Genomic DNA, 25,414 nt, shown 5'->3' on the forward strand with positions numbered 1-25,414 from the left:
CTCCTAGATGTTTAAATTTATATTCGAAAGACAATAAACTACGAAAATAAAATAATACTGATTTTGCTAAATGATAATTTGCGCTAACTTAACAGGAGAAGTTATTAATATTACATTGAAGAAGCACTCTAATAAAAAGTGCTTTCTGGAGAAACAACATATATATGCAAAGAGAATTTTTCAATTCAATTAGTATAACATATAAATTCATCAGAATCTCATATTAAAATATTTACATACCATGTTTAATATTGATACTAAAGTCTAAGTCGTATGTTCTTGTTTGGTTAATCTAGAACAGATAAATAATTCCTTTTTTAAGTTCATTCTCAGTTCAAGAAGTTTTCTTGCTGCACAATATAGATAATTGTAACTTTAAATTTGAAAAACATACCATTTTGAGATTATTATGCTATTTATCTGTATATATATACAAAAATTTATTAATTTTTAAGTTTATATGCTATTCAAAAACAGAATTATTAATTTCAAATTTGGCGCCTCAGTCCCTAGCGGCAATCTCATCAATTACAATGGGTGCATTCGACTTGGACGCTTACGCGCTGTGAGCGCGCCGTGAGCGCGCTTCATCGTTCGACTTGGCGCTGTGATGTCACATAAGTACGCTCGTAGCACCATCGTAGGATGCTCGTAGCACATATTTTGCGCTCACATACGCTCACGCCACAGAGGTAGGGCAGCGTGAGCGTGAGCGTCAGTTGTTTTTACTATCTGTCATTTCATTTGTTTATTAATTGTCAAATTCATTATAATTCCGCAAAAATGGCAAGCTGTAGATCACAATTATTTTTTAATATTAATATTGATATTAATTAATTTTAAATTTAATTAATTTTAAATAATTTTAAATTTCAATTTAATATTACTATTAATTAAGCATAAGCTAACCAAATTTCATTATTTATTAATTGTTAAATTCTTTATAATCCCGCAAAAATGCCAAGTTGTATATCACAATTATTATTTAATATTAATATTAATATTAATTAATTTTAAATTTAATTAATTTTAAATAATTTTAAATTTCAATTTTAATATTCCTATTAATTAAGCATAAGCTGACCAAATTTCATTTATTTATTAATTGTTAAATTCTATATAATCCCGCAAAATGCCAAGTTGTATATCACATTTATTTTTTAATATTAATATTAATATTAAATAATTTTAAAATTTAATTTTAATATTACTATTAATTAAGCATAAGCTAACCAAATTTCATTTATTCATTAATTGTTAAATTTTTTATAATCGCGCAAAAATGCCAAGTTGTATATCACATTTATTTTTTAATATAATATTAATATTAATATTAATTAATTTTAAATTTAATTAATTTTAAATAATTTTAAATTTAATTTTAATATTAATATGAATTAAGCATAAGCAAACCAAATTTTCATTTATTTATTATTGTTAAATTCTTTATAATCCCGCTGAATGATCCAGAAAGTGATAAAATTTACACAATTACCGTTACCGCCAGTTGCCGCCATTTTGATGCTTATTGACGCTCACAGTTTCCAAAACGAACGGAATTTAGTTATCGATTCTGAGCGCTTATCGGCCAAGTCGAACGCTAAAAATTCGTGCTTATAAGCGTGAGCGCTCACAGCGCGTAAGCGTCCAAGTCGAACGCACCCAATGAGATATGTCAGTAACGAAAGTTCCTAACCTCATATCTCACGTGTTTTGTCAATTAAATACATATGTATAATAATATACAAAATTTATAACAATTATATATACTGTAAAAATATATGTTAACAAAGTAATATTTTTAACGATGTCACGTTTGATTGTGAAGAATCTTCCAAAAAAGGTAAAATAATACTCCACTAAATGTAACATTTATGTATCTTTTATTTATGATACATTTCAATTCTAGATAACAGAAGAAAAACTTCGAGAAATTTTTGGCGAAAAGGGCATTGTCACAGATGTACAATTGAAATATACTAAAGATGGAATATTTCGTCAATTTGCATTCGTTGGTTATAAAACTCCTGAAGAAGCAGATGCAGCAGTAAAGTATTTTCATAAAAGCTGTATAAATACTTCTAAAATAACCGTCGAACTCTGTGCGGCTTTAGGTGAGTTTTAATAAATTTATATTATTAAAATATTATCTATATATATGGAATCTGTATCGCAGGTGACAATGCAAAAGCCTCAATCATGGAGTAAATATGCTGCAGATAGTAGTTCTTTTCAACGGATAAATAAAATTGTTAAGGAAGTTATAAAGTCGCATGATAATAAATTAAACTCAACAAAAGACATTAAGAAAAAACATGCAGAGGAGTTAGAAAACAATTATAGAAAAAGTATATACTTTATATTTATTATTATATATATATATATATTAATATATATACGAGGTCTGTTCAAAAAGTTTTCGTAATTTTCGTTTTTTTAAAAAAAATATTTATTTATTCGTCTACATTAATGTGGTCCCCTTCAAAGTAGTCCCCCCCAGATATAATACACTTATGCCAGCGTTTTTTCCAATTTTCGAAGCACCCTTGATATTCACTTTTTGATATGTCCTTGAGCACTCTCGGCGATTTTCTTCAATCGAGGAAAACCGCCGTCCTTTCATGGGTCTCTTCAACTTTGGGAATAGGAAAAAGTCACACGGAGCCATATCTGGTGAATTTTTGCACTTTGCAACACTTTATTTCATTTTTTACGCAAAATTTAATACAAATTCTTTGACTTTTTCAATTCTTCCATTGTAAAAATCGCCGAGCTCAGAAAAACACGTCGAACCTTAGCGACTACCACAGACAAAGTAAACAGTGAATATAGCTGAAAATTTCATCATACTTTAGGGGCATGTATACCAACACAATAAAAAAAAAATTTTGACAATCAGAAACTCCAGACCCGCGAAATTTAATTATTAGTAATTCCGGGTACTTTTTGAACAGACCATGTATATATATATATATATATATATGTGTGTGTGTGTGCAAACTTGTATATCATAATTCAATACATTGCAGTATAAAGATGATCCATTATTTGTTGAATTTTTGGAAAGCCATGCATCTACAGGAAATAGATCTTTACAAGGTACTAATACCGTTACTGATTTCCTAAATAAATTAAAACAAAGTAAAGAACCAGAGGGAAAGAATGAACTGGAAAAGAGCAGGTATGTTAGTGTATTTTATGATTAAATAAAAACATTAATATTTACCTATTTCCCAGGATGTAGATAATTCTGATATTAAAGATAATTGTGGGGAAACGCCTAAAGAGAAAATTGCTGTTGATGATAAAATTAGCGATCTGGAAGTGAGTTTTGCTAATATAGTTTATAATTGTATTAATATTTAAGTTCTAATATATAATTGTTTTATAGTACATGAGGTCTTTAATGAATAAAAATTTTTCTGAAACAGAAGATGCAATTAAACCTTTGTCTAAACCCAGAGAGAAAATGGCTAAGAAAGTTAAAGAAAAATTGGATTTGTTTACAGTAAAAGTAAAAGGATTGTCATATTCTATGAAAAAGAAAGATGTTAAAGCATTTTTCAAACCATTAGTTCCTTATACGATCAGACTACCTCCAAAAATAAAAGGATTTGCTTATGTTGGGTTCAAAACTGAAAAGGATATGAAATTAGCATTAAATAAAGATCGCAGTTTTTTATCTGGAAAACAACTATTTGTATATGAATATCATAAAAAAGATTCAGATGCAAATACAGATTCTAATAATGCTACAGAAGCTAATAGAAAATGGAAGCAACAAGAAGATGCTCTAAAATCAGAAGAAGATATTTCTGAATCAGGTCGTTTATTTGTAAGAAATTTGCCTTATACAATTACTGAAGATGAATTGCAAAAACATTTTGAAAAGTATGGACCAATTTCTGAGGTAAACTTACCTATTGATAAAATAACTAGAAAGTTAAAAGGATTTGGAGTTATTACATTTTTAATGCCAGAGCATGCAGTAAAAGCCTTTTCAGAACTTGACGGCACTGTATTTGCTGGACGTATGTTACATTTATTGCCAGGCAAGGCAAAACCTACACCCGATGAGAGCACAGAAGGGCTAACATTTCAGCAGAAAAAAGCTTTAAAATTAAAGAAAAGCTCTGGATCCATTCATAACTGGAATACACTGTTTTTGGGCCAAAACGCAGTTGCTGATGTTGTAGCATCAAGTTATGGCACATCTAAAGAAGATGTATTAAAGGAAAATGCTGCTGTAAGATTAGCTTTGGGAGAAACAGAAATAGTCGCTAACATGAAAAAATTTTTAGAAGATAGTGGCGTGTGTCTTGATGCTTTCAATAGGGTAATTATTGCAATTTAATTATGCTGTTTGTAAGTAATAAAATATTAAGATTTAATTTAATTTATGCGTGTTCATCTTTCAGCCGTCGGTATCTAGATCTAAAACCATAATATTAGCAAAAAATTTACCTGCAAACACCACTAGTTACGAAATAACAAATATGTTTAAAAAATTTGGCCATCTTGGACGAATTGTAATGCCACCAAATGGCTTGACTGCCCTTATAGAGTTTCTTGAACCATCAGAAGCACGCACAGCATTCACAAAATTAGCTTATTCTAAATTTAAAAATTTACCCTTATATTTAGAATGGGCTCCTGAGAATACATTTTTGCAGCCATTTAAACCTTCAACTAATACTAGAATACAGGAAGTAATTTCTGAGGAAAATTCAAATACTCTTGAACCTGAAAAGAAGGGGGATGAGCAGCAAGTATCATCATCACAAGCAGAAGAAGTAGATGATGAAGAACCCGAAGAAAATACCACCTTATTTATAAAAAATCTAAACTTTGAGACTAGAGAGCCTGCAATCAGAGATGTTTGTATATTATCCTTTTTATTGAAGCATAATTTACATAAATTTCAAACTTGTAATTATATTAGCAGTTCTAAATTTTGTTTTACTTTTTTTAATTTCATATTTTCTTTCATAAATCTTTTATTATATAGATAAAATTTATCTCTTGTTTATCATTTCAGGCTTTCAGTAAATGTGGAAAAATTCACTGTGTTACAGTTGCCACAAAAAAAGATCCCAACAATCCTGGGCAGCGTTTATCTATGGGTTATGGATTCATTCAATTTAAGCATAAATCTAGTGCTGACAATTGTATTAAAAACATGCAACAAATGCAGTTAGATGGTAAATCACTGGAGTTAAAACGGTCAGACAGAATTCTCAAAAATGAAGAGAAGACCAGTAGAAAAGTAAACAAAACTGCTGATCAGACAGGAACAAAAATTTTAGTTAGGAATATACCATTTCAAGCTAATAAGAATGAAATTATGCAGTTATTTCAGTATGTATAACCATATATATTATATGTTTAAATAAATAAATAAATAAATAAATAAATATATATATATATATATATATATAATATAATTATATATATATATATATATATATATATATATATATTTATTATTTCAGAGCATTTGGAGAAATCAAAGCACTTAGATTGCCTAAAAAGATGACTCCTGGGGAAAATCAGCACCGAGGATTTGCATTCGTGGACTATCATACTAAATCTGATGCAAAGGTAATTTATTTGAATACATATTTGTATTGTCTTGCAATAATGTTATTCGGACAACTGAATCAGATGTTATTTGTTATTTGTACTAATTATATTTTGAGGTTTATATTCTATTATTTTAAAATTATCTTTTATTTAGCAAGCATTTGAATCTCTGTGCCAAAGTACACATTTGTACGGTCGGAGATTAATCTTGGAATGGGCAGCTGCAGAAGAAGATGTTGAAGATATTAGAAAGCGCACAGCAAAACATTTTCATCAATCTGAGACTATCAGCAGCAAGAAGGCTTTGATCGATGGTTCTAAAATAGGTTTGCATGAAAAGTCCAGCTGATAGTGGATTGGAAATGATTTTATAAACATTAAAAAAATAAATATATCTTTTAAATAAAAACAATATCTGTTTTCAATTTATGATTTCAACACACCGAATTTTGGTAACGCTGTGAAATAATTCTAAACCATGTCTAAATAATAATAAAAAAGTAAAGAGTTGGCTTAAAATATTTTAAATTTTTATTTTCGACTATAGTTAAATTATCATATTATATTTCATATTATCATATTATATTTCAACTATAGTTTAAATTTATCTTTGATTAAATCACTTTAAACACTATAATTTATATTTTGATGAATATAAATATTTTTGCAAAGTTTAAATTTTCTGTTTGAATTTCGCGCTTTAAATTGCTCAATAATATGGCAGCCATGGTTCTTTTTGCTAACTTCAATCACTTCAATTGTCAAAAAGATTTTTGGGAATGCATTGTGACATACCCATATATTCATAGCATGAACGTCAAAATATAAAAAAAATAAGTTCAATAATTGAATATATTACTATAATATTTTATAGTTAACGCCGCAAAAATGAACCAAAATCCTTTGCAATACAAATTATAACTATTTGTACGTATATGGTCTTGTTTGAATATTTAATGTGAATTGAAAAGAAAAATAATTGTTTTAAATATATTTAGTTATAAAATCTTACAAATTGGGCGAGTGAACATTATTAAAATTAAATTTGAAATTATTACTGAACTAGAGTATTAGACACTAAACAATGTCAGAGAAACCGCTGATAGAAAAAGTCATTCTGAGTTCTGGAACAAAATCTGCAACATTTAAAGAAGGCACAAAGGTATTAATGATTGTGAACTTAAGTGAAAAAATAATCTTAAATAAATTCTATTCAAAGTTTAATGTGATTAAATCTATATTGGTATACTGAATAGTGATTGTATGATCATTTCTATGTATAGTTCTGTACTGTACAATGAAAGAAAGAAATAATTACAAAGAAGTTTCAATTCAGGCAATTTTTAATTAAAATAGCATGTATAACTCATATGAAAATCATGTTGTTATTATCAATAGCAATTTTGTAAACATATGAATGAAGGAACATACAAATAAGTTATAGATAAGAAGTCACTTTCTCATATTTATAAATTAAATTTCCAAAGTTATTTTGTTTTTTGCATCAATCATTTAAAATTAATTAACCATTTTAATATGTATATTTAAGAAATAGGAAAACAAATCTAAATAATCTATTTACTATCTCCAACTTTTATACAAATGCGATCAAAGAAAACCGTGTCTATTATTAATATTTAAACTCCTTATATTTATAAAGCAAATAAGTTTTGCATTTTTAGGTAACATTCCATTATGAAACCAAGAAAGTTGGGTGTGATAAGGTGATTGATGACAGTAGAAAAGTGAATGGAGGTAAACCTATGGAATTAGTACTTGGAAAAAAATTTAAATTAGAGGTCTGGGAAGCAATTATTCAAAAAATGGCAATTAATGAAGTGGCTCGATTTACTGTTGATAAAAGTGTAATATTCTGAAACTGAAATCACTCATAAAGGCTTTAAGCTATGAAAAATTAATTTAGATTAATTACAGTTAGTTAATCAATATCCTTTTATTTCTCGTACAATTCGAGATGCTGGTAAAGCACCAGAGGAGAGAAGTCCACATTGTTGTGCAATGACTGTTCAAAATACAGGCGTTGGTTATGATGATTTAAATGAATTATTACATCATCCTACTGATTTACAGTTTACCATAGGTAAAATAACATTGTATTACATTTATTTATGCAATTTATTACAATATATTTCTCATTGCAATTGCACTACATACAAAGTTTTGTGTTTTTAAAAGAACTAATAAAAGTTGAGAACCCTGATGACTATGAACGAGACACTTGGCAATTATCAGAGGATGAAAAGATTAAATCTGTGGCAGTATTAAAAGAAAAAGGAAATTCATTATATCAAGAAAAGAAGATAGAAGAGGCTTGTGCCCAATATGCTAAAGCAATTGGAATATTAGAACAACTCATGTTGAAGTAATTTATTCCATATTCATATGATCATGCACATTTACAAACTAAATTTAAAATTTTTCATTAGGGAGAAACCCAGGGACACTGAATGGTTAGCATTGCGGGAAATGAAGCTTCCAATTCTATTAAATTATGCACAATGCAAATTATTACAAGAAGATTATTATGAAGTAATACAACATTGTAATGAAGTTTTAGAAGCACAACCCAGTGAGTTTTCAAGAGTCTTGTTAAAATATTATATTATGTAATACTGATAAAATATTTATCATTTAAGCAGGGGAAATTTTGAGTTTAGTTTTTTTATATATCTGTTTAATTTTCACCTAATCAAAATATTGAATCACTTGTTAAATAAAACACAATGCTTTGGAACCTTCATCTTTATTTAATCAGTTATTTTTTTAGCCAATGTTAAAGCACTATTTCGAAGAGCTAGGGCTCTACTTGAAGTTTGGGAACCTGAAGAAGCAAAATCTGATTTCATCAAAAGTGCACAACTAGATCCCGGATTGCAATCTATAGCACTAAAGTATTGTAAAGAAATAGATCAGCTGAAAAAACAAAAAGATGAAGAAGACAAAATTAAACTTCAGAAGCTATTTTAATGTACAATAAATTTATAGCTAATGGTATGTACAAAAATTATTTTAATAATTGTAATAGAAAAAATTAAATATAGTGATGCAATGTAAAACAACTTTAAAATATTTTAACATTAAAATCCAATTGTTGATATAAAAGTACTAAGAATAAATACTTTATCAATAAAAATCTTCTTCTACATTTTTTGTATTCAATGATTGAACATTCTTTATTTGATCTTGTGATTGATACATGTCTGCCACTTGTTGTGATGATGTTGCATCTTCTATATTTTTATCATCACGTATTCTAATGAAACGAGGGAATCTCAAAGAAATACCTTTTTCTGGATCAACCTATAAAGAATTTGGAAGTTATTAGCATTTACATAACATTTAGATTTTAAAGGATTACTTCGTTAATTAATAACATATTTAATTTTTTTGAATGTTAGAAATTTAGTATACACGTTTTTTTATTCTTAGTGCATCATTAGACAGTTTAGAAATAGTAAAATTCAAGTCCTTTTATACTTGTATGTATTATCTAACGTCTTTAGAAATAGTGATGTAGCTTCTCACTTGAATTATTTATATAATTATTATTTTCAAAATATTAGTATTGTGTCCTTGAAATGATTGAGAATTACTCATTCATAAAAAACTTGGAAAAATATATGAATTTTCAATAAATAAAGGATATTCAAGGTAATATTTCAGACATCAATAATATTCTAAAACTTTAATATGCAGTTATAAGTATAAACTCACAATTCCGATTGCAGCTTTGTGGGCTGGAGACAATGACAAATCAGCACATTTTATTTCCCATACTTGTACTGCATCAAACCAGTGATCAGGTTCATGTTGATTATCATAACGATAGTACGATCTTGGTGAATCAATTACATGTTTTTTAAAGAATTCTGAATGTGTTTGAAGATCTTCATCACTGAAACCTGTTCCAATCTACAAAAAACAAATAATTCTAATATGATAGCAGGTAGAGCCAAATTGTTAAATTGAAAATACCTTGCAAATACTTTGATATTCTTCATTATCAACATCATAACATGCCAAAAGAAATCCACCATAAACACCTGCCCTTTTACCTCGACCTAAATATCCACCTATAACAACAACATCCAACGTATCTCCTACTCCTGCTAAATAGTCCTAAAATATAAAATAAAATTGAGAGTTACTGATGACAATAAAATTGAAATGCAATCATTTACCTTCTTTAACTTTAACCAATTTCGAGATCTTTTGGCAATTTCATAAGTGGCGTCTTCATCAAGAGTTTTTACCATTAATCCCTCACAATTTCCTTAATGAATAAAGATACATTTTTATACCAAATACTTTTCTAATAAGTTAACTATTTACCTTTTATAGCATCATCAAGAAATATTTGCAGCTCATCTATTGTATTCGTATCAAGAGATGTAGCATGTTGCCATTCACCAGGCACTTCATTAAAGTTCTTCTTCAATAATTCTCGTCGTTTGCTGAATGGCTTGCGCACCAATGACTCTCCATTAAAATACAGTAAGTCAAACATAAACACACAAACTTGAACCTGCAAAGCAAAATATAAATATATTAAATTCTACAATTAAATATCAATAATCTTTTCAAAGAATGAATAAGCAACAAATAAAAATTCATTGTAAACTTTGTCATAAATACATATATTACTCACTTTTATTTCACCTTCTGTAGCATCTTTGCGTTTCCTAGTTGATAAAACTTGGAATGGCAATATTATTTTATTTTCACGATCCCAAGCTACTGCTTCACAATCTAGAATTGCAGATTTAACATTTTCTGTTTTGGTATTTCCTAATCTTCCCAATATATCTGGATATTTGCTAGTATTATTTTCTTGATTTCTACTATAAATGTACACAGACCCATCTTCTTTTATATGAATCTATTTAATTAAATCATCAGTTTTAAAAATCTCTTAAAGGTAAAAATGTTTTAAATTACCTGAGCTCGTTCACCATCATATTTCCATTCACATGTAAATTTAAGGCCTTCAAATCTAGACAAAACTTCAGAGATACCTTTTGTCGGATGTGCTAACATTGGCTTTAATGGGGTCCCTGGACTTAATTGACAATGAGTTGGAAGTGATTTCAAACCAGTTGATAATAATACAGGTACAATTCGATCATAACTTGGGCATTCACTGTGATGATAAAAAATCACAATTCATCAAATTCTTAATAATTAAATTATCACTTAATCAGAATGTATTTATTAAATAGTTTACATATTTTTACCAGTATGTAGTTTTCAATATTAAAGTCTGTTCTTCAATTGTACTCTTAGTACTTTCTGCAGATTTGTTTTTACAAGAATTTAATATTTTACAAGGCCTCTCTTGTTCTGGCGGTGTTAAAGTGCATGCCTGTGCAATTGCTTGAATTACAGATTGTTCTGCAAGACCTACTCTAAGTTTGCCAGCCAGTGACCTAATTATGTATCTTGCTTCTGAACCACGACAGGCAACAAAAAGGGATTGAATTTTATCCACTTTTTTGGCCATGGACTGATAGAAGATAAAAAAATTCATCAATAAACTGTTTTGGTGTATTACTTTTCTTACAAAATTTTAAATTTGATATTAACAAAGACTTAATATTCAAGAGTATCTGATTAAAGTGAGGTTTATGAATGAACATAATTATAGTTTTAAGAGCTGTTAGTCAAAATTTATAATTAATAATTTTATTCATTGATTTAATCAGCTGATCTAGAGATATAACTTATTTACCGCAGTTCCACCCATTATGGCAATATCCTTCAGTTTATCAAAGACCCCCCTAACAGTGAGTGGTGCAGGTTTAAACATCATTCTTTGATTTGAACGAGATTGTTCTGCAACTATTCCCAAATCCCCTAAAGAATGAGAATCTGCCTTAATTTGAGCTAATGTTCTACCAGTACATTGGGCTATAGCTTTCATCAGGTATGTATCAGCAACTCCTAATTCAACACCTACAAGATAAATATTGTAAAGATTTTGTCGATTTATATAAATCAACTAATTGATAAAATCAAAAGTGGAAAAAAACCTTCAAATGCTGGAGCTAGTTGGTTCAAACATAAATATATGCATGGCAAAAGATCATTAGGACTCAAAGCAATTACAGAACGTAAAAAGTTTGATAATATTTCAATCATTTTCAGACGACCATTTGTTTGCTCTATCATTTCCAATGTTTTAGCCAAGGCCAAATAAGGAACTCTAAATAAATAAATGAAAAATGAGTTATAAATAACATAATCTAAAGTACTATAAATAATTACATACTTTTCTCCTTCTTTCCATATAGCATGCTCAACTGGTAAATATTTTGAATATGATACTGATGGATCGTAAGATTTTTCAATATCATTTGTATTATTAATCTTTAAAGAAAATGTATTTTTTGGCGTAGTTTTAGTAGCCGGAGGTGCTGTGTGGGTAGATTAATATTAATAAAATTACATCATCATCACTAACAAAAATAGAAATAATATATCAATCTTACACTTTTTTTCATCAGAAATACTTTCATTAAGGGCTTCTGTATTTTCATCTTTATCAGATTCAATCTTTATCTTTGGGCTTTTTTTCATTTGGTCTCGTTCACTTGAAATTGCTTCTTTTATTTTTTTGTTGTGTTTCTCTTTATCACTTGAAGTCTCAATTTTTATTTTAGGGCTCTTACTAGTGCTTGCCTTAGATTTTTTTGAATCAGATTTTGGAGTCTTCTTATTTGTTTTTATAGTTGATTTAGGTGTTTTCTTTCCACTTTCTTTATTTTTATCTGAGGAATCTGAAGAAAATGAATTATTGACCTTTTTGTTTTGACCAGTTTCATCACTCTCTGCTTTCATTTCGTTTTCTGTGTTACGATTTTCCTCTTCACTGGACGAATCTGTATCAACTATTTTATTCCATTTTTTATGTTTAGTAACTGTAAGTAAATAAATAAATAAATATCTGTTTAATAAATTCTTAAGATAATGCTAAAAGTAAATTACCTTTAGATATGCTATCACAATCATGGTCTTTTTCATTTTGAATTTTGAACTCATTTGAGCAGACACGTTTTGAAGCACTCTTACTCTTGGTTCCATTTCTAAAAAAGAAAATAGTACAATATATTCCTATAAAAAAAAATTATTTTAGATTCTACTATTCTTACTTTTCTGATTCATTTTCTTCTTCACTGGAAGATAGTTTCCGCTTCTGTGTTGTGCTATATTTCAATACACATATTGTTGATATAGAAGGTTTATTAAAATAAAAGTTCGACTTAATTATAAAATTATAAATATTATTATGTTTCATATATATGTTTAAAGAGTTTAATAGACGTACAGAAAACATATCTGTAAATATAATTTTGCACAACTTACTTTTGCAAATTTTCTTTTGGCTTTGCTGGAGCTCTTGAGAAAAATGACCTAAAATAAATGTTATTTTTAGAACAAATAGTTTTAATATGATATAAAAAAAATATTCTCACGTTATGCTTTTCTGTGCCATATTAAACAACTTGATATTAAATATAAACAAATAATAATAAATTGACAATTGAAAATCGACATAACCACATAAAGGAGGGAACGTTATTTAATCCAGTTTGTGCAACATAGCAGAAATTGACATTTTGCCATTTCATTCAATTTTTGTACAAAATTGTAAAATAATGAGTAGCCCTCATAAAAACAATAATATAATAAACATATATACAATCATGCTTTCATTTTAATAACATTTTAGTTAAGAAATTTATATAAATAGTTTTTTAGTGTTTTCATGTTGTTATATTTTAGAGAAACACTTCAACTTCATCACCCATAGCTTAAACTTCATGTTAGTGTGTAATTTTTGAGTGGTGCGTCATTTTTGATAAATGTTCTATATTTTTTAATATTTGTGATTTAATAAATTGTAAGTATACAGAAATTAGTAAAAGTATATAAAGTGACAAATGCATGAGCAAGTGTATATAATTTTATTGGTGTTTATTTGAATACTATTTGGATCCGTCAAAATTAACCAAAATGGCGATATATTTTTTGTTGCTATATTGACGTTCTAATTACCATTTGACGTTTTGTAAGATTAAACACTTCATATATTTTTATTTACTCTATTAGATATATCCTAGTTTTGTACGTAATAGTGCTCTTATATTTATATGAAATATATTCATGAAAATTGTGCAAAGTTACATATGTCATTCCATTTCGAAAGTAAGTTATCATCGATTTTTACTATGCGCCAGCGCCAACTTGTTATTGTTTCTTTATAGCAGTATAGTATATTAATAAAAGCAGATTCTATTTTGACATATGTTATACTTGAGTGTCAAATTAAATTCCTTAATTAATATTTGCGTAACTCTTTGTTTTCGTTTCATTAATCGTAATCAGCTGTGACCATGGGAATCGTGTATGAATCACCAAGATGTTTTCAGTAATTTTTGATATGCTCAAAGTTGAATGGGAAATAAGTGAAATTTATTATTTTATTAGCTTTTGTTTTTCTTCACGTAACTATTTTTGACTATTTTTAAAATATAGTTATTCATTGCTCACAAAATGCTAGCTAAATAATTTTTTTTGCAGTCTTTTTTCTTACCTGCAAACTTTTATAATGCAATTAGTTGTGCAATTGTTACACATTTTTTAAAATTCGGTGGCTAAAATGTAGTGGATATATTTTTTAAGCAAGCATACAGGGATTAGACGTTTTTCTTTCATATATTTATAATATATATACAACGTTTATAATGCAAATTTACCAATTAAGATTGTCATGAAGGTTTTCTTAATTTTTATGGCTTGTTTTAACCAATTATTCACTCTTTTTTTTAATATTTTACTTGATTAATTTTACCTATAGTTTTACCTGATTTTTTACCTAATGAAAAATATCATTAAGGTATTGACTTCTTATTTTTTTACTAAGTTATTAATATTGATTTTACTTAATCATTAATCCTTTTCTCAGTTAACCCTTCTTGAAATGGTTTATTCATAGTATTGATACTTTTATTGTGCAAAAATATAAGATAAATATATTAAAGTTTAACCTTCATAAATTAAAATTAAGTTCATTCCATGAACATTCGTATAGTAGTGGTGTTATATATTTTAAATAGATTTTTTAGTATTACTTTATCACTTTATTATTTTATTCATTACTTTATCACTTTATTATGCAATATTATCTCATATGAGTTAATTCAATTGGTTTTCACCATATTTTTTAAATTTCTTTTGAGAAAAAAGAAATCTACCAAATATATTTTTACGCACTTATGTTTATTTTATTACTTTATAATTTCAAACCATAAATTCAATAATTTCACGAAAATACAAAAATTGTTAGTTTATGATTTTAAAAATTGCTCTAAAAAGTGGTTTAATCATCTATGCAGATGTTAATTCTTCAATGAAATCAAATTGTTTCTCATATCAGGCCATGAGAATTTAAAGTTTAATTGCATTTCTTTGCAATTTGTTTTATGCAGTTATATATATATATATATATATATATATATATATATATCCAATAATTAAACAAATAGACTATAATAGACATTTTCTTCTATTTTGTTATATATACATATTTATATATATTTATATATACATATATACATACATACATACATACATACATACATCAATCCACTTGTTTGCAGTTTTTGTCGATTTAAATTGATAAATAACATATAAATATATTATGCTCAGCAATTCTAATATTTGAGAATGCATACATGAAAAGTAATTTGTTTTATTGCAGGTTTACCGTGGGAAGAGATTATTCACTTCAATAAACGTAAGTAACTTCAGAATTTTTTAATGTATCTAATTAATCCACAACTTTTCTCAATTAACTGTGATCCTGACACTTCCCTGGAATATTATTAATTTGACTTTAAATATGAATATATTTTGTAATCGTCGAACTTTGTTTTTGCTAAAGCAGGCCTGGAATTTGAAAAAAAAACATTTAGGGGATATTCTAGTGAAGAAATTGTAAAAAATCGTTTTCTTGTTTTTTTCGAATTTTCAAAGCTTAACAGTTCAAGATATGTGTACGAGAAGATTTTTTGAAGTTTAAATTATTTTTGGTGATACAGCTATTTGACCATGATAATCCTCTTCTGTATCCTTCCTTAGAACTTTAGTTTTTCTCAAAACTGTTTTTTTCAATACGATGTCCACGATTTCACGAGTTCTACTGGGCCGATTTACTTGAAATTTTCAGAGAACTTTCTTTATATACTTCTCTCTGGCATATGCTAGCCCCATCCCCAACTTTAAATTTTACTATTTTTAAAAAAATTGAGAAACTCAAAAAAGTGGTAAAAATGGTCTTTTTTATAAATAGTCGCCATTTTCTCAAAAAAAATAAACTTAATCCTAGTATATACCTTGCGATATCAATATAGATTAATAATCTTTTTTTTTATTTTTATTGTTTAATTGTTGACATACATCAGTCAAATACATTTTATTATTAATCTTTACACTTTTATTTTATTTGCTTTATATAATTGTATAGTGCACCACATATCCTTTTCTTTGTCAATAATGTTATAAAATTGGTTGGGAGGAAGATTTTTAACTTCCCGTTTCAAAACCTTCTGAACATTTTGGCATGCCTTAGAAAAAATGGATGTATGTGTGTGAGTGCGTGTATGTGTGAGTGCGGATACAAATATTCGTCGACGATTTCGGGAACACGGATTAAGAGATTTGAATAATTCAAAAAACATTCGATTCGTATTGATAAGGAGACGTGCTGATTAGTTTTTGGCGAAGGCCGGTCTAGCCGTTCCGAAGATATGGGGCAAAAAGTGCCTAAAACGGTAACTCAGTTTTTAAGAGAACGGAGCGTCCGATTTGAACAATTCAAAAAACATTTTACTTGTATTAACAAGATGAAAAACTGATCAAATTTTCATGAAGGCAGGTCTAGCGGCTTCGGAGATCCAGTAAAAAAAGTAAAAAAAATGCTATTTGGCGGTCAAAATGATCATTAGACATCAAATTATCAGGTATTTTATAGAGATTTTAACAATAAGTATACATTTTGTTTACATTCCTATGGGTTACGTACCAATGTTTATCCGTTAGACGGCGACGCGTCGCTTACGCGCTTTGATATTTTGTCTCTATGCAGTTAAAGCAGTACGATTGCTTTGAAAAAGAGTTCAGAATTTGCAAAATATTACAAAATAAATTTTTCTTCAAAAAGTCTCTTTTTTTCAAAAAAAAAAGTAAATTTTTGTCAAAAATTTATAGTTTCTCAAAAATCTAATTTTTTCAGAGTAATTTTTTTCAAAAATGTTAATCTTTAAAAAATAATAATAATTTTTGGTACGGGAAGTTCCAGCAATTTGGCTTAAGGCACGATGCCATGCGCCCCACTAGTTATTTTTTTATTCCGGATTACTAGGAGGGTTGCAATCTTGCAATCGTGTACACCGCCACGTGCCAATTTTTTGTGACTCCCACTTCAACAACTGTTAATTTTTAAAATTAATAACATTGATAAATGACCTAAAATTCTTGCCTCTACACTAGGATACCCCTTTAATGTGAATGGAAAATTAGAAAATGTTTAAAATATTGAAAAATTAATAGTATTATCCGATATCAAAAGATTAAGTTGAAATATCTAGTTTCTTAGAATCTTGGGAAATCATTAACACAGCCCTGTTTTTATGATACGAGATGCTTGCACACATATAGTTTACACGAGTTCGCACAGTTTCTCGCCGAATGTCTTTCGAACGAGTCGCGTGCCGATGTTCTCTGAGCTTTTGAATACATCAGTGCATAAACAAAATTTTGTAAAGCTCTATAAGTTCATCAGTGAAAAAACACAAAAAATATTGCTAGTGCAGTAATGAATTCTCAGTAATTGTGATATAGTGCGATACAAAAAACGTCAATGATATTTTTGAATAAGTGTTTTCATTGTGGCTTTAGTGATTTCTGTCTCTCAAAGGACTAACTAAATTTCGTCCATGTCATTTTATGAAGTGAGTTAAAAATTAAAGTCTTTGGAATTTTCTTGATAAGTGTAATCGATAAATTCCTAGGTTGTCCGTGACTACAAAGTCGCGTGTGGGCGCACGGCTTCGCGTCATCCACCGACTATATGGTATTTTGCTAGTTGGAATCTGACATTCTTCTATCAATTTATGAATGATAAGTGGAATTGGTAATGTCGTATTTTTCTTAAAATTTATGACCCTTGCCGATAGTATGTTCTGAAGGTATTACGAACATTGTTCTGATCTGATACGAACATATGCTAGAGTCATCAAATTTAAAGTTCATAATTTTCATGAACTAGCACTTTTAAGATTGAAGACTCAAAAGGTCTGTTCAACTATTTACCTGTGGAATCGCTTCAATAATTGAAAATTCACAAATTTTAGTAAATTTACACTCAATTTGGCTGTTGGTAGAACAAGATTTTTTTAAAATTTTCAATCGGAAACGTGTACCTACTTTAATTTTTATCGACAGTATAACTACAGAAATTCTATTAGGGCTCACCTAATTAAGTTTAAAAGAAAAATTTTCTTTGAAATGTTTTGAAAATCTGCCTAAATATTGTGTTTTATACCTGCTTATTTTTGCCATTTTTTAAATTATATCTATTTCAATAGAATAATTATATTTATAGAATACAGTAAAACTAAGAACTGCATCCACTGATGTATTTATTTATTTATTCATAAGCAAGCCGTAATCAATAATAATAGATATTATTTCAGGCTCTTGTCAAGCTTATTCATAATTAATATTAAACGGATAGTAATTTTATAATAATCATAATAGCTGCACAAATTTCGCTTCTGAAAAAAAGAGCTGAGAAAAAAGCATTCGAACATTAAATACAATGTCCATCATCAAGTTCATCATATTAAAGTCTATTTGACCACCAGTCAAGCTCAAAATTCTTGCACAAGGTTGAAAGTTATACTCATTTAAAACCGTAAAAATTTAAATTAATAAAATAGCAAAAACAACACATGGTTGTACAGACGATCAAATGGTCAGACTACATAGATAAATGATAAGGTTTATGCAAGAAAATAGTTATTGAAATCAAATTGAGAAAATTCAGTAAAGTCATAAAAAGCTAATTAAGTTCTTCACAGTGTTTAGGAATAGGCTTCAATTAAAAGAGAGGATCGGGAAAAAGTTAGTACTTAAAAAAAATCTAAAATAAGTTATTAAATTTCTTAAATCTAAAGCAAGTCATTAGGTTTTTTTTTAATCTTCTGATGTATGTTTATCCTAGCAGCTTTCTTGCAAGGATATTTGGGTGGGCGGTGAGCCTGTTTTGGTGTTTATGACTATATCTGGGAATCTCTTCCTTGATAAATGTAACTTGTCAATGAAATTGCCATTCTTGTCAATGAAAACGACATTAGTCGTATGAGATAAAATAACTATCTAAATATTCAGTGTAAACTGTTTGCTATTATATTCTGGGTTTAAATATTATTAATCAATCTTTAATGATGATGATGAAAATTTAAAACCTCAACTTTTTATTTATCAATCAAAATTGATCTCAATAGAACGTTTGTTATTTTTGGATAATGACAATAATCACTTATTTTTCAGACTTACTTTTATATTATTTGATTACGACAAACATAACAATTTAAATTTCATGACGAGGCCCAAAAGCTTTTTTTTTACTTGATAGTTTCAAAGTTCAAGTTTAAATCGTATCTCATATTGAATACATCAGAAAAAACAAATTTTATTTAGGGTAGAGCGGGGCTAAAATGTCCGCCGGTAAAATAGTCGACCACTAGTATCTCAAAACCAAGTAAACTTAAGTATTTTTTAGCAACAATATTTGAAAGTAGAGGGAAAACGATGAACAACAAGCTATCACCTTGATTCATACGACGTTGCTGTTGAGAGATAAACGGCAATGTTTGAAAATCCATAACAGAAGTATATTATTTTGTTATTAGTTTTATTTGGTTGTGATCACTGTTCTTTAGTTTACGAGACCTATAAAGACCTTACATATGGGTGGGGTAAAAAAGGATCATCTGAGTCTTTACCCTGGCAAAGGTGTAAACAATATATAAACAATCAATGAAGTGAATAAACAAGGAAATGAAGGTAAATTTTTTTTTTACAAGAGATACATTAAATAAATAGTTATTCTAACTCTGCTGATGAATATTATTGGCAAAATACCAGATCAAGGTTCAGTCAGGTGTAAGTAAGTTCGTTTTTGAGAACGTTTTAGTATTACATTTTTTAAATTTATTTTATTTTCATTTGAATTAGTTGAAATAATATGCAAAGTATGCCAAAAGATTGTACCATTTATTATAGTGTCGTTAACTATACTTAAGCTTCAATTGTATGTTGATTCTGATAAGAATCATTTTATAGCACTTATAAATAATAGGTTTATGACTAAACGCGTCATATTGTAACATGTAGCAGCCAGTGAATTTCACGTGGTAATAAGTTCCTTGGTCTGAGTCATACTCATTCTTTATTGGGCATTCCATCGATCTGATCGAGAGTAATAGTAAAGACATAATTTATTATTATTTTATTAAAATCATTTATTGACGTTTATTTTTATTAAATTTTTCATGAATTTTAATAATATGTAAAATTAGTTCTTGTTCAATATAATTTAACATATTTCAAGATCAGTCAACGACTTCTTAAATTATAGCTTTACAATATGATATGAATGATTTAATATAGGAACAACATTCACTTTCTAGATCTAATCAAATAATTTATAGAGAATTGTAATAACGTGTGTGTGCTATTCCAACTCTTATGTCATGTAGTTTTAAAATACTTTCCATATACAATGACATTCATTTTTGAGTTCAATTATGTTCAACAATCTATGTTCGATAATAGAAAGATTTAATTATATTTATTTAGGAAAAAATAATGGGACAACCCAATGTTAATCCTTTCAAAAATGAATATGTTCTTGTTCTACTTGTTATATATAGGATAGTGCGAAGTTCCAATTTGTGAAGATAGATATTGTGAGCTTTGAGAGATATTGTGAAAACCAAACCAATTGTATTACAACAAATACAACATGTCAAACAAGAAACTATCTGACTATATTCAGAAAAAATCCCTGTTAATTCATCATTGTAGAAAAATGTTTTTTTTTCTATTTTTAAAAAAATTGTCACCTGATTCTTTTTACCCCATAGGCTAGGTAAAATGGGACAACCAGGTGGAAATCAGATCCAAGGTCTTATTTTTAATTTTAAAGGGATTTTACGAAATAATGGCTACATTATTCAGCCAATGCAAAATATAAATTTCGTGGGTACTTTTTTTTACAGAGATAACACTATATTTGATCTGGTGTTTCGTCAGAAATAATCATTAGCATAGTTGGAATATTTATTTATTTAACTTATCTCATGTACAACTACTTTTGTTAACTTGCTTTACTTTTTTATTCACTATATTTTTATTGTTTATACATTTTCTAGGGTAAAGGTTGGTCCCTTTTATCCTAACCACATGTAACCTTTTATAGAGGTTATATGAAAAATCTCTTGAATATAATTTAAAAATATATCAGCTTATAAAATAAATAAATAACTTAAACCTAAAAGTTATATAAAGGTCTCGCAAATTAAACAACAGTACTCAAAACTAAACAAAACTTACAACAAAAAAATGCTTTTGTTATGGATTTTCAAACTATCCTGTTCATCTTCCTATAGCAATATTGCAATATACATCATATCTTTCTTTCCTCTACTTTTAAATAATGTCGCCTGAACTTTATTTATTTTTCTGATATAGGTGGTGGACCTTTTTATTCGCTGACCTTTAAGCCTGGCTATATATACACACACACATATATATATATATATATATATATAATAAGAATAATAATAATAATAATAATAATAATGGGTGTGCTGCCCTAGGGCAGGTCCGTGAGCTGAGTTAAAACTCTAACTCGATTCAGGGAAGAAGTAGTGTGAGAGTTTTTCCCATTTCCATTTTACACTATATATATATATATATATATATATATATATATATATATATATTTAGAAGGATTAGTTTAAAATGTTTGCTAGTTCCTAACCTCGGCGTGGTGGTTCGCTTCTCTTTTGCGCAATGTCGTCTTCTAGTTGTTCACGCGTCCGTTGAACTCATCCTTGTGATGTTTAAGCCAACTGATTCCGTTACGTGCATTATATATATATATATATATATATATATGTATGTATGTATGTATGTATGTATGTGTGTTCATTTCACCGAAGGATGGTCTGGACATAGTCCGAAACGTTCATTCCATTTGCAATTTTATAATTGCTCTTTTAAATGTACTTCATAGGTCGTGCACTTGGCGTTATTTTTTTACTTGTAACAAAATTGTATTTCTATTATTTGTAAATTATATATATTTTCACAAACAAGAGAACTTTGAAAGTGTTTGTGGTCCAACCTTTATTACATATTTCTCTGATATAAACAAGCACAATATATAATAAATTTGTCCGCAAATCAATATTGTGCCGCATCTACTGTTACGTGTATGAGATGAAATTCCAGGAATGCAGTTGTATGAACGGATTGTGAAACGAGTCTCTTTTTGCAACTGACTATAAAATTTGATCGGAGGAAGTTATTCATAAGTGCGATAACTTATGATAATTCATAAATGCTCTTATATTTAATCCAAATAACTTTAGGCTTACGAATACCGTTGCGTATGATTTTCTCTTACTGTTAAAGTAGTATTGCGATGCAAAATTTACATATTTTTCTTGCATTCATGCATTTATGATTAATATATTACCAGTTTTTGTTTTTTCGTTTTTAAATCTGAATTTCCTGATAGTAAAACAATAGCTATTAGTATGCTTTATAATATAGTTTATCAAGGCGTGTTGTATTATAGGTGTGCTGTTGAACAGCGATGGTATTTATGACCTTTTATCATTCTTCTTGCCTTGTATTAAGTGAGGAATTTGATATTTAATGGTATCTACGACTTGCTAATGGACTGAAAATCTAAAATTTGATTTTTTAAATCGCTTGAATATTTGACTAAATGCTCCTTTCTTTCCATGTGTACTCATGTTTGATTAGATTTTATAATTATCTTAAAATAAAGTATTGAACATTTTTAAAATTACATTACCATACCATTATGAATTGTGGATTCTGATAAAGAATTTGTGTTTTTGGAAGCTTACAATTTTATTTTTTATTATGATGATGGGCTATGGTTTTTCATATGAATGTTTACCCCTATTTGTCATCTGTATAATTTTGTGAACTGCATGGAAAAATTCTCCTTTTAATTCGGCTAAAATATTATCTGCTCGCAAATTAGTAACTTAAAGATTTCATAAGTTCGAATTTTTTAGCTATACATTTTACAATGTTGCATTTTAGTATTCATATGTATAATGTTATTATTTTTATCCGATTTTATTACAAAAGTACGTATGCCATCATTTTGTTATATGTATATTTTATCTGTAAATATATCACAGCAATTAAGTCGTTGTAAATAATTATCAGATCCACGTTATTTATGTCACTTTCTTTGAGATCATTAATAATAATGTGCACTTGTCGATTCATGAGAAAACCTGTATAGCTACATCATCCGCCCAAGAAGCTCTCGGTCTTACATTGTATTGCAAACCGCATTCTATTCTCATTGTCAGGAAGTCAAACTAGTTTCGATAATTCTGTCACATGAAAACTAAAGTATTTTAATTCGCAATTACTTACATTATTTTTGGGAAATTGTTAAAGGTGGGATATTACAGCTATTACAATGAAACGGAAGATAGAAAACTTAAATTTTGTAAAGCATATTTGGACACTATTGTAAATAAAACAATATTCATTATTGAATATTATTGTCATAGCAGTCTTTGTTATCGTCATTGATTAGTTTGAGATCAATAATTGTTTATTATTATTTGTAAAACCCAATTATCATTTACATGGAAATCCATTTCTTCGTAACACCCGAAGAAGACCATATAACCGTTTCACTTGAATAAGTTGCATGATTTTTTTTTAAAAACTTACATCTTTTTATCCAACAAGGCCTAATCTATATTATAATATTTAGGACCTTTTTTGACCTACAGTCAAACTCTCACTTTTCTCGAAATCTCGACTTAAAAAATGTGACATTTTTATAAACTATCTAAGAACCAGATGGTTTCGTGAGAAAGATGAAGAAATTTTTTGTTTGTTTTATATTTGAAAAGGAAAAATTTGATTTTATTACACAACAGTAAAGAATTTATTTCGATTACAAAAATGAAGTGTTTTTTAGTTGAACTTCTCTAAGTAAATGAAAGTGAATCCGCAAATTATCCGTTTCATTGAAGTGCTCTTTGGTAAACCACATTTTTTGTTTTTTGGTCTGACGTTAACACAAACAAAGCGGATGGTTTCCCAACTCGTGAACAGGGGACGTATACCTGCCCATATGAAAAACAATGATTTTCTAAATAATCTATTTGAAATTTATCCCGCAAACACTAAGCGATTGGCCTTGCGACTTGTTAATTGTCATTGCGAATGCAAGTCAAACGGAAGACCAGTCGGAATCATTGGTATGTCACCAAATCGCCAGCAATTTTTGATTGAATGGTGAAATTCAGTGCGTGTACAACATTATTCTTTGCGGCAAGAATTGCTCGTTGACTTAACCAAGTATAATTCTGATAATTCTCACTAATGTCATTACTCGAATTTTTAATTACGGTGCGTGAAGTTCCAGCAATTTGCATTAAGGCACGATGTCATGTACCACTTTCTTAGCTATAAACCTTGCGGAGCCCGAGACCTTTCCAACGAATGCAAAATTGTCAAAATCGGTCCGTGCGTTCTGGAGTTATATAGTCAGGAAGGAAAACCCAACTTATTTTTATATATACGAGGTCTGTTCAAAAGTACCCGGAATTTTCGTTTTTTCAAAAAAATATTTATTTATTCGTCTACATTAATGTGGTCCCCTTCAAAGTAGTCCCCCCCAGATATAATACACTTATGCCAGCGTTTTTTTCCAATTTTCGAAGCACCCTTGATATTCACTTTTTGATATGTCCTTGAGCACTCTCAGCGATTTTCTTCAATCGAGGAAAACCGCCGTCCTTTCATGGGTCTCTTCAACTTTGGGAATAGGAAAAAGTCACACGGAGCCATATCTGGTGAATTTTTGCACTTTGCAACACTTTATTTCATTTTTTACGCAAAATTTAATACAAATTCTTTGACTTTTCAATTCTTCCATTGTAAAAATCGCCGAGCTCAGAAAAACACGTCGAACCTTAGCGACTACCACAGACAAAGTAAACAGTGAATATAGCTGAAAATTTCATCATACTTTAGGGGCATGTATACCAACACAATAAAAAAAAAAATTTGACAATCAGACACTCCAGACCCGCGAAATTTAATTATTAGTAATTCCGGGTACTTTTTGAACACACCTCGTATGTAGACTAATGTTTATAGATTATTCAACTCGTAATGAAACATTAGTTTTCATGATTATCTATTCTATACCAATACCCAATGTAATTCATTTTATGATTTTTTTACATTTGCTATATCTTGAAATTTATATCACTTGTATGTTTTTTATCACTTGCATGTCTAATAGGTAAGTGAAGTGTCAATTGTTCTTATTTCCAGTTATTATAATGTTCGTGATTATGGTATATAACCGGTATGAATCACATATGCAACCTATTTGAGGCCATAACACTGTCCTTTCTACTGACCCATGGGAAATTCGTTC

At 28.5% G+C, this 25,414-nt stretch overlaps 4 protein-coding genes across 6 annotated transcripts in view; 3 read left to right on the plus strand and 1 right to left on the minus strand.

Moving 5' to 3' along the window:
- The first annotated feature begins 1,777 nt into the window (after positions 1 to 1,777).
- LOC113366969 (probable RNA-binding protein 19) lies at positions 1,778 to 5,932 on the plus strand. The gene is given in 9 exon segments (XM_026608608.1): positions 1,778 to 1,843; positions 1,910 to 2,352; positions 3,023 to 3,191; positions 3,238 to 3,324; positions 3,392 to 4,336; positions 4,419 to 4,877; positions 5,039 to 5,358; positions 5,493 to 5,601; positions 5,738 to 5,932. Coding segments are annotated over 9 exon segments (2,763 nt in total). The 5' UTR covers positions 1,778 to 1,807.
- A 459-nt stretch (positions 5,933 to 6,391) lies between these two features.
- On the plus strand, positions 6,392 to 8,658 carry LOC113366558 (AH receptor-interacting protein). Its single transcript, XM_026608185.1, has 7 exons — positions 6,392 to 6,510; positions 6,582 to 6,745; positions 7,266 to 7,448; positions 7,519 to 7,684; positions 7,780 to 7,966; positions 8,031 to 8,173; positions 8,372 to 8,658. Exons 2-7 carry the CDS (start codon positions 6,668 to 6,670, stop codon positions 8,569 to 8,571), a joined length of 957 nt encoding a protein of 318 aa, XP_026463970.1. The 5' UTR covers positions 6,392 to 6,510; positions 6,582 to 6,667; the 3' UTR covers positions 8,572 to 8,658.
- A 1-nt stretch (position 8,659) lies between these two features.
- On the minus strand, positions 8,660 to 13,217 carry LOC113366557 (DNA ligase 1). Of its 2 annotated transcripts, XM_026608184.1 has the most exons (16): positions 13,077 to 13,217; positions 12,967 to 13,014; positions 12,753 to 12,806; positions 12,589 to 12,686; positions 12,093 to 12,521; positions 11,873 to 12,017; positions 11,634 to 11,806; positions 11,333 to 11,556; positions 10,839 to 11,107; positions 10,543 to 10,744; positions 10,253 to 10,483; positions 9,937 to 10,129; positions 9,786 to 9,877; positions 9,580 to 9,723; positions 9,319 to 9,516; positions 8,662 to 8,904 (listed from the first exon to the last, which is right to left on the minus strand). In XM_026608184.1, the coding sequence occupies exons 1-16, from the start codon at positions 13,094 to 13,096 to the stop codon at positions 8,728 to 8,730; spliced, it is 2,697 nt and encodes an 898-aa protein (XP_026463969.1). In that variant the 5' UTR covers positions 13,097 to 13,217; the 3' UTR covers positions 8,662 to 8,727. The 2 variants fall into 2 exon arrangements, with proteins under 2 accessions (XP_026463968.1, XP_026463969.1); XM_026608183.1 differs by having other exon boundaries at positions 8,660 to 8,904; positions 12,753 to 13,014; positions 13,077 to 13,198.
- Positions 13,218 to 13,399: 182 nt separating this feature from the next.
- Positions 13,400 to 25,414, plus strand: part of LOC113366613 (lissencephaly-1 homolog) — a 43,191-nt gene continuing 31,176 nt past the window's right edge. The window contains exons 1-2 of one of the 2 annotated variants that reach the window (XM_026608245.1): positions 13,400 to 13,504; positions 15,365 to 15,400. The gene's annotated coding sequence lies outside the window, so the exon portion shown is untranslated. Of the gene's footprint in view, positions 13,505 to 13,720; positions 13,810 to 15,364; positions 15,401 to 25,414 lie in introns of those variants that run through there. The other variant, XM_026608246.1, reaches the window with a different exon arrangement.

Source organism: Ctenocephalides felis, unplaced genomic scaffold, assembly GCF_003426905.1.
Source record: "Ctenocephalides felis isolate EL2017-DRISC unplaced genomic scaffold, ASM342690v1 CF-g0.4_SCAFFOLD_01170, whole genome shotgun sequence".
Classification (NCBI taxonomy): domain Eukaryota; kingdom Metazoa; phylum Arthropoda; class Insecta; order Siphonaptera; family Pulicidae; genus Ctenocephalides; species Ctenocephalides felis.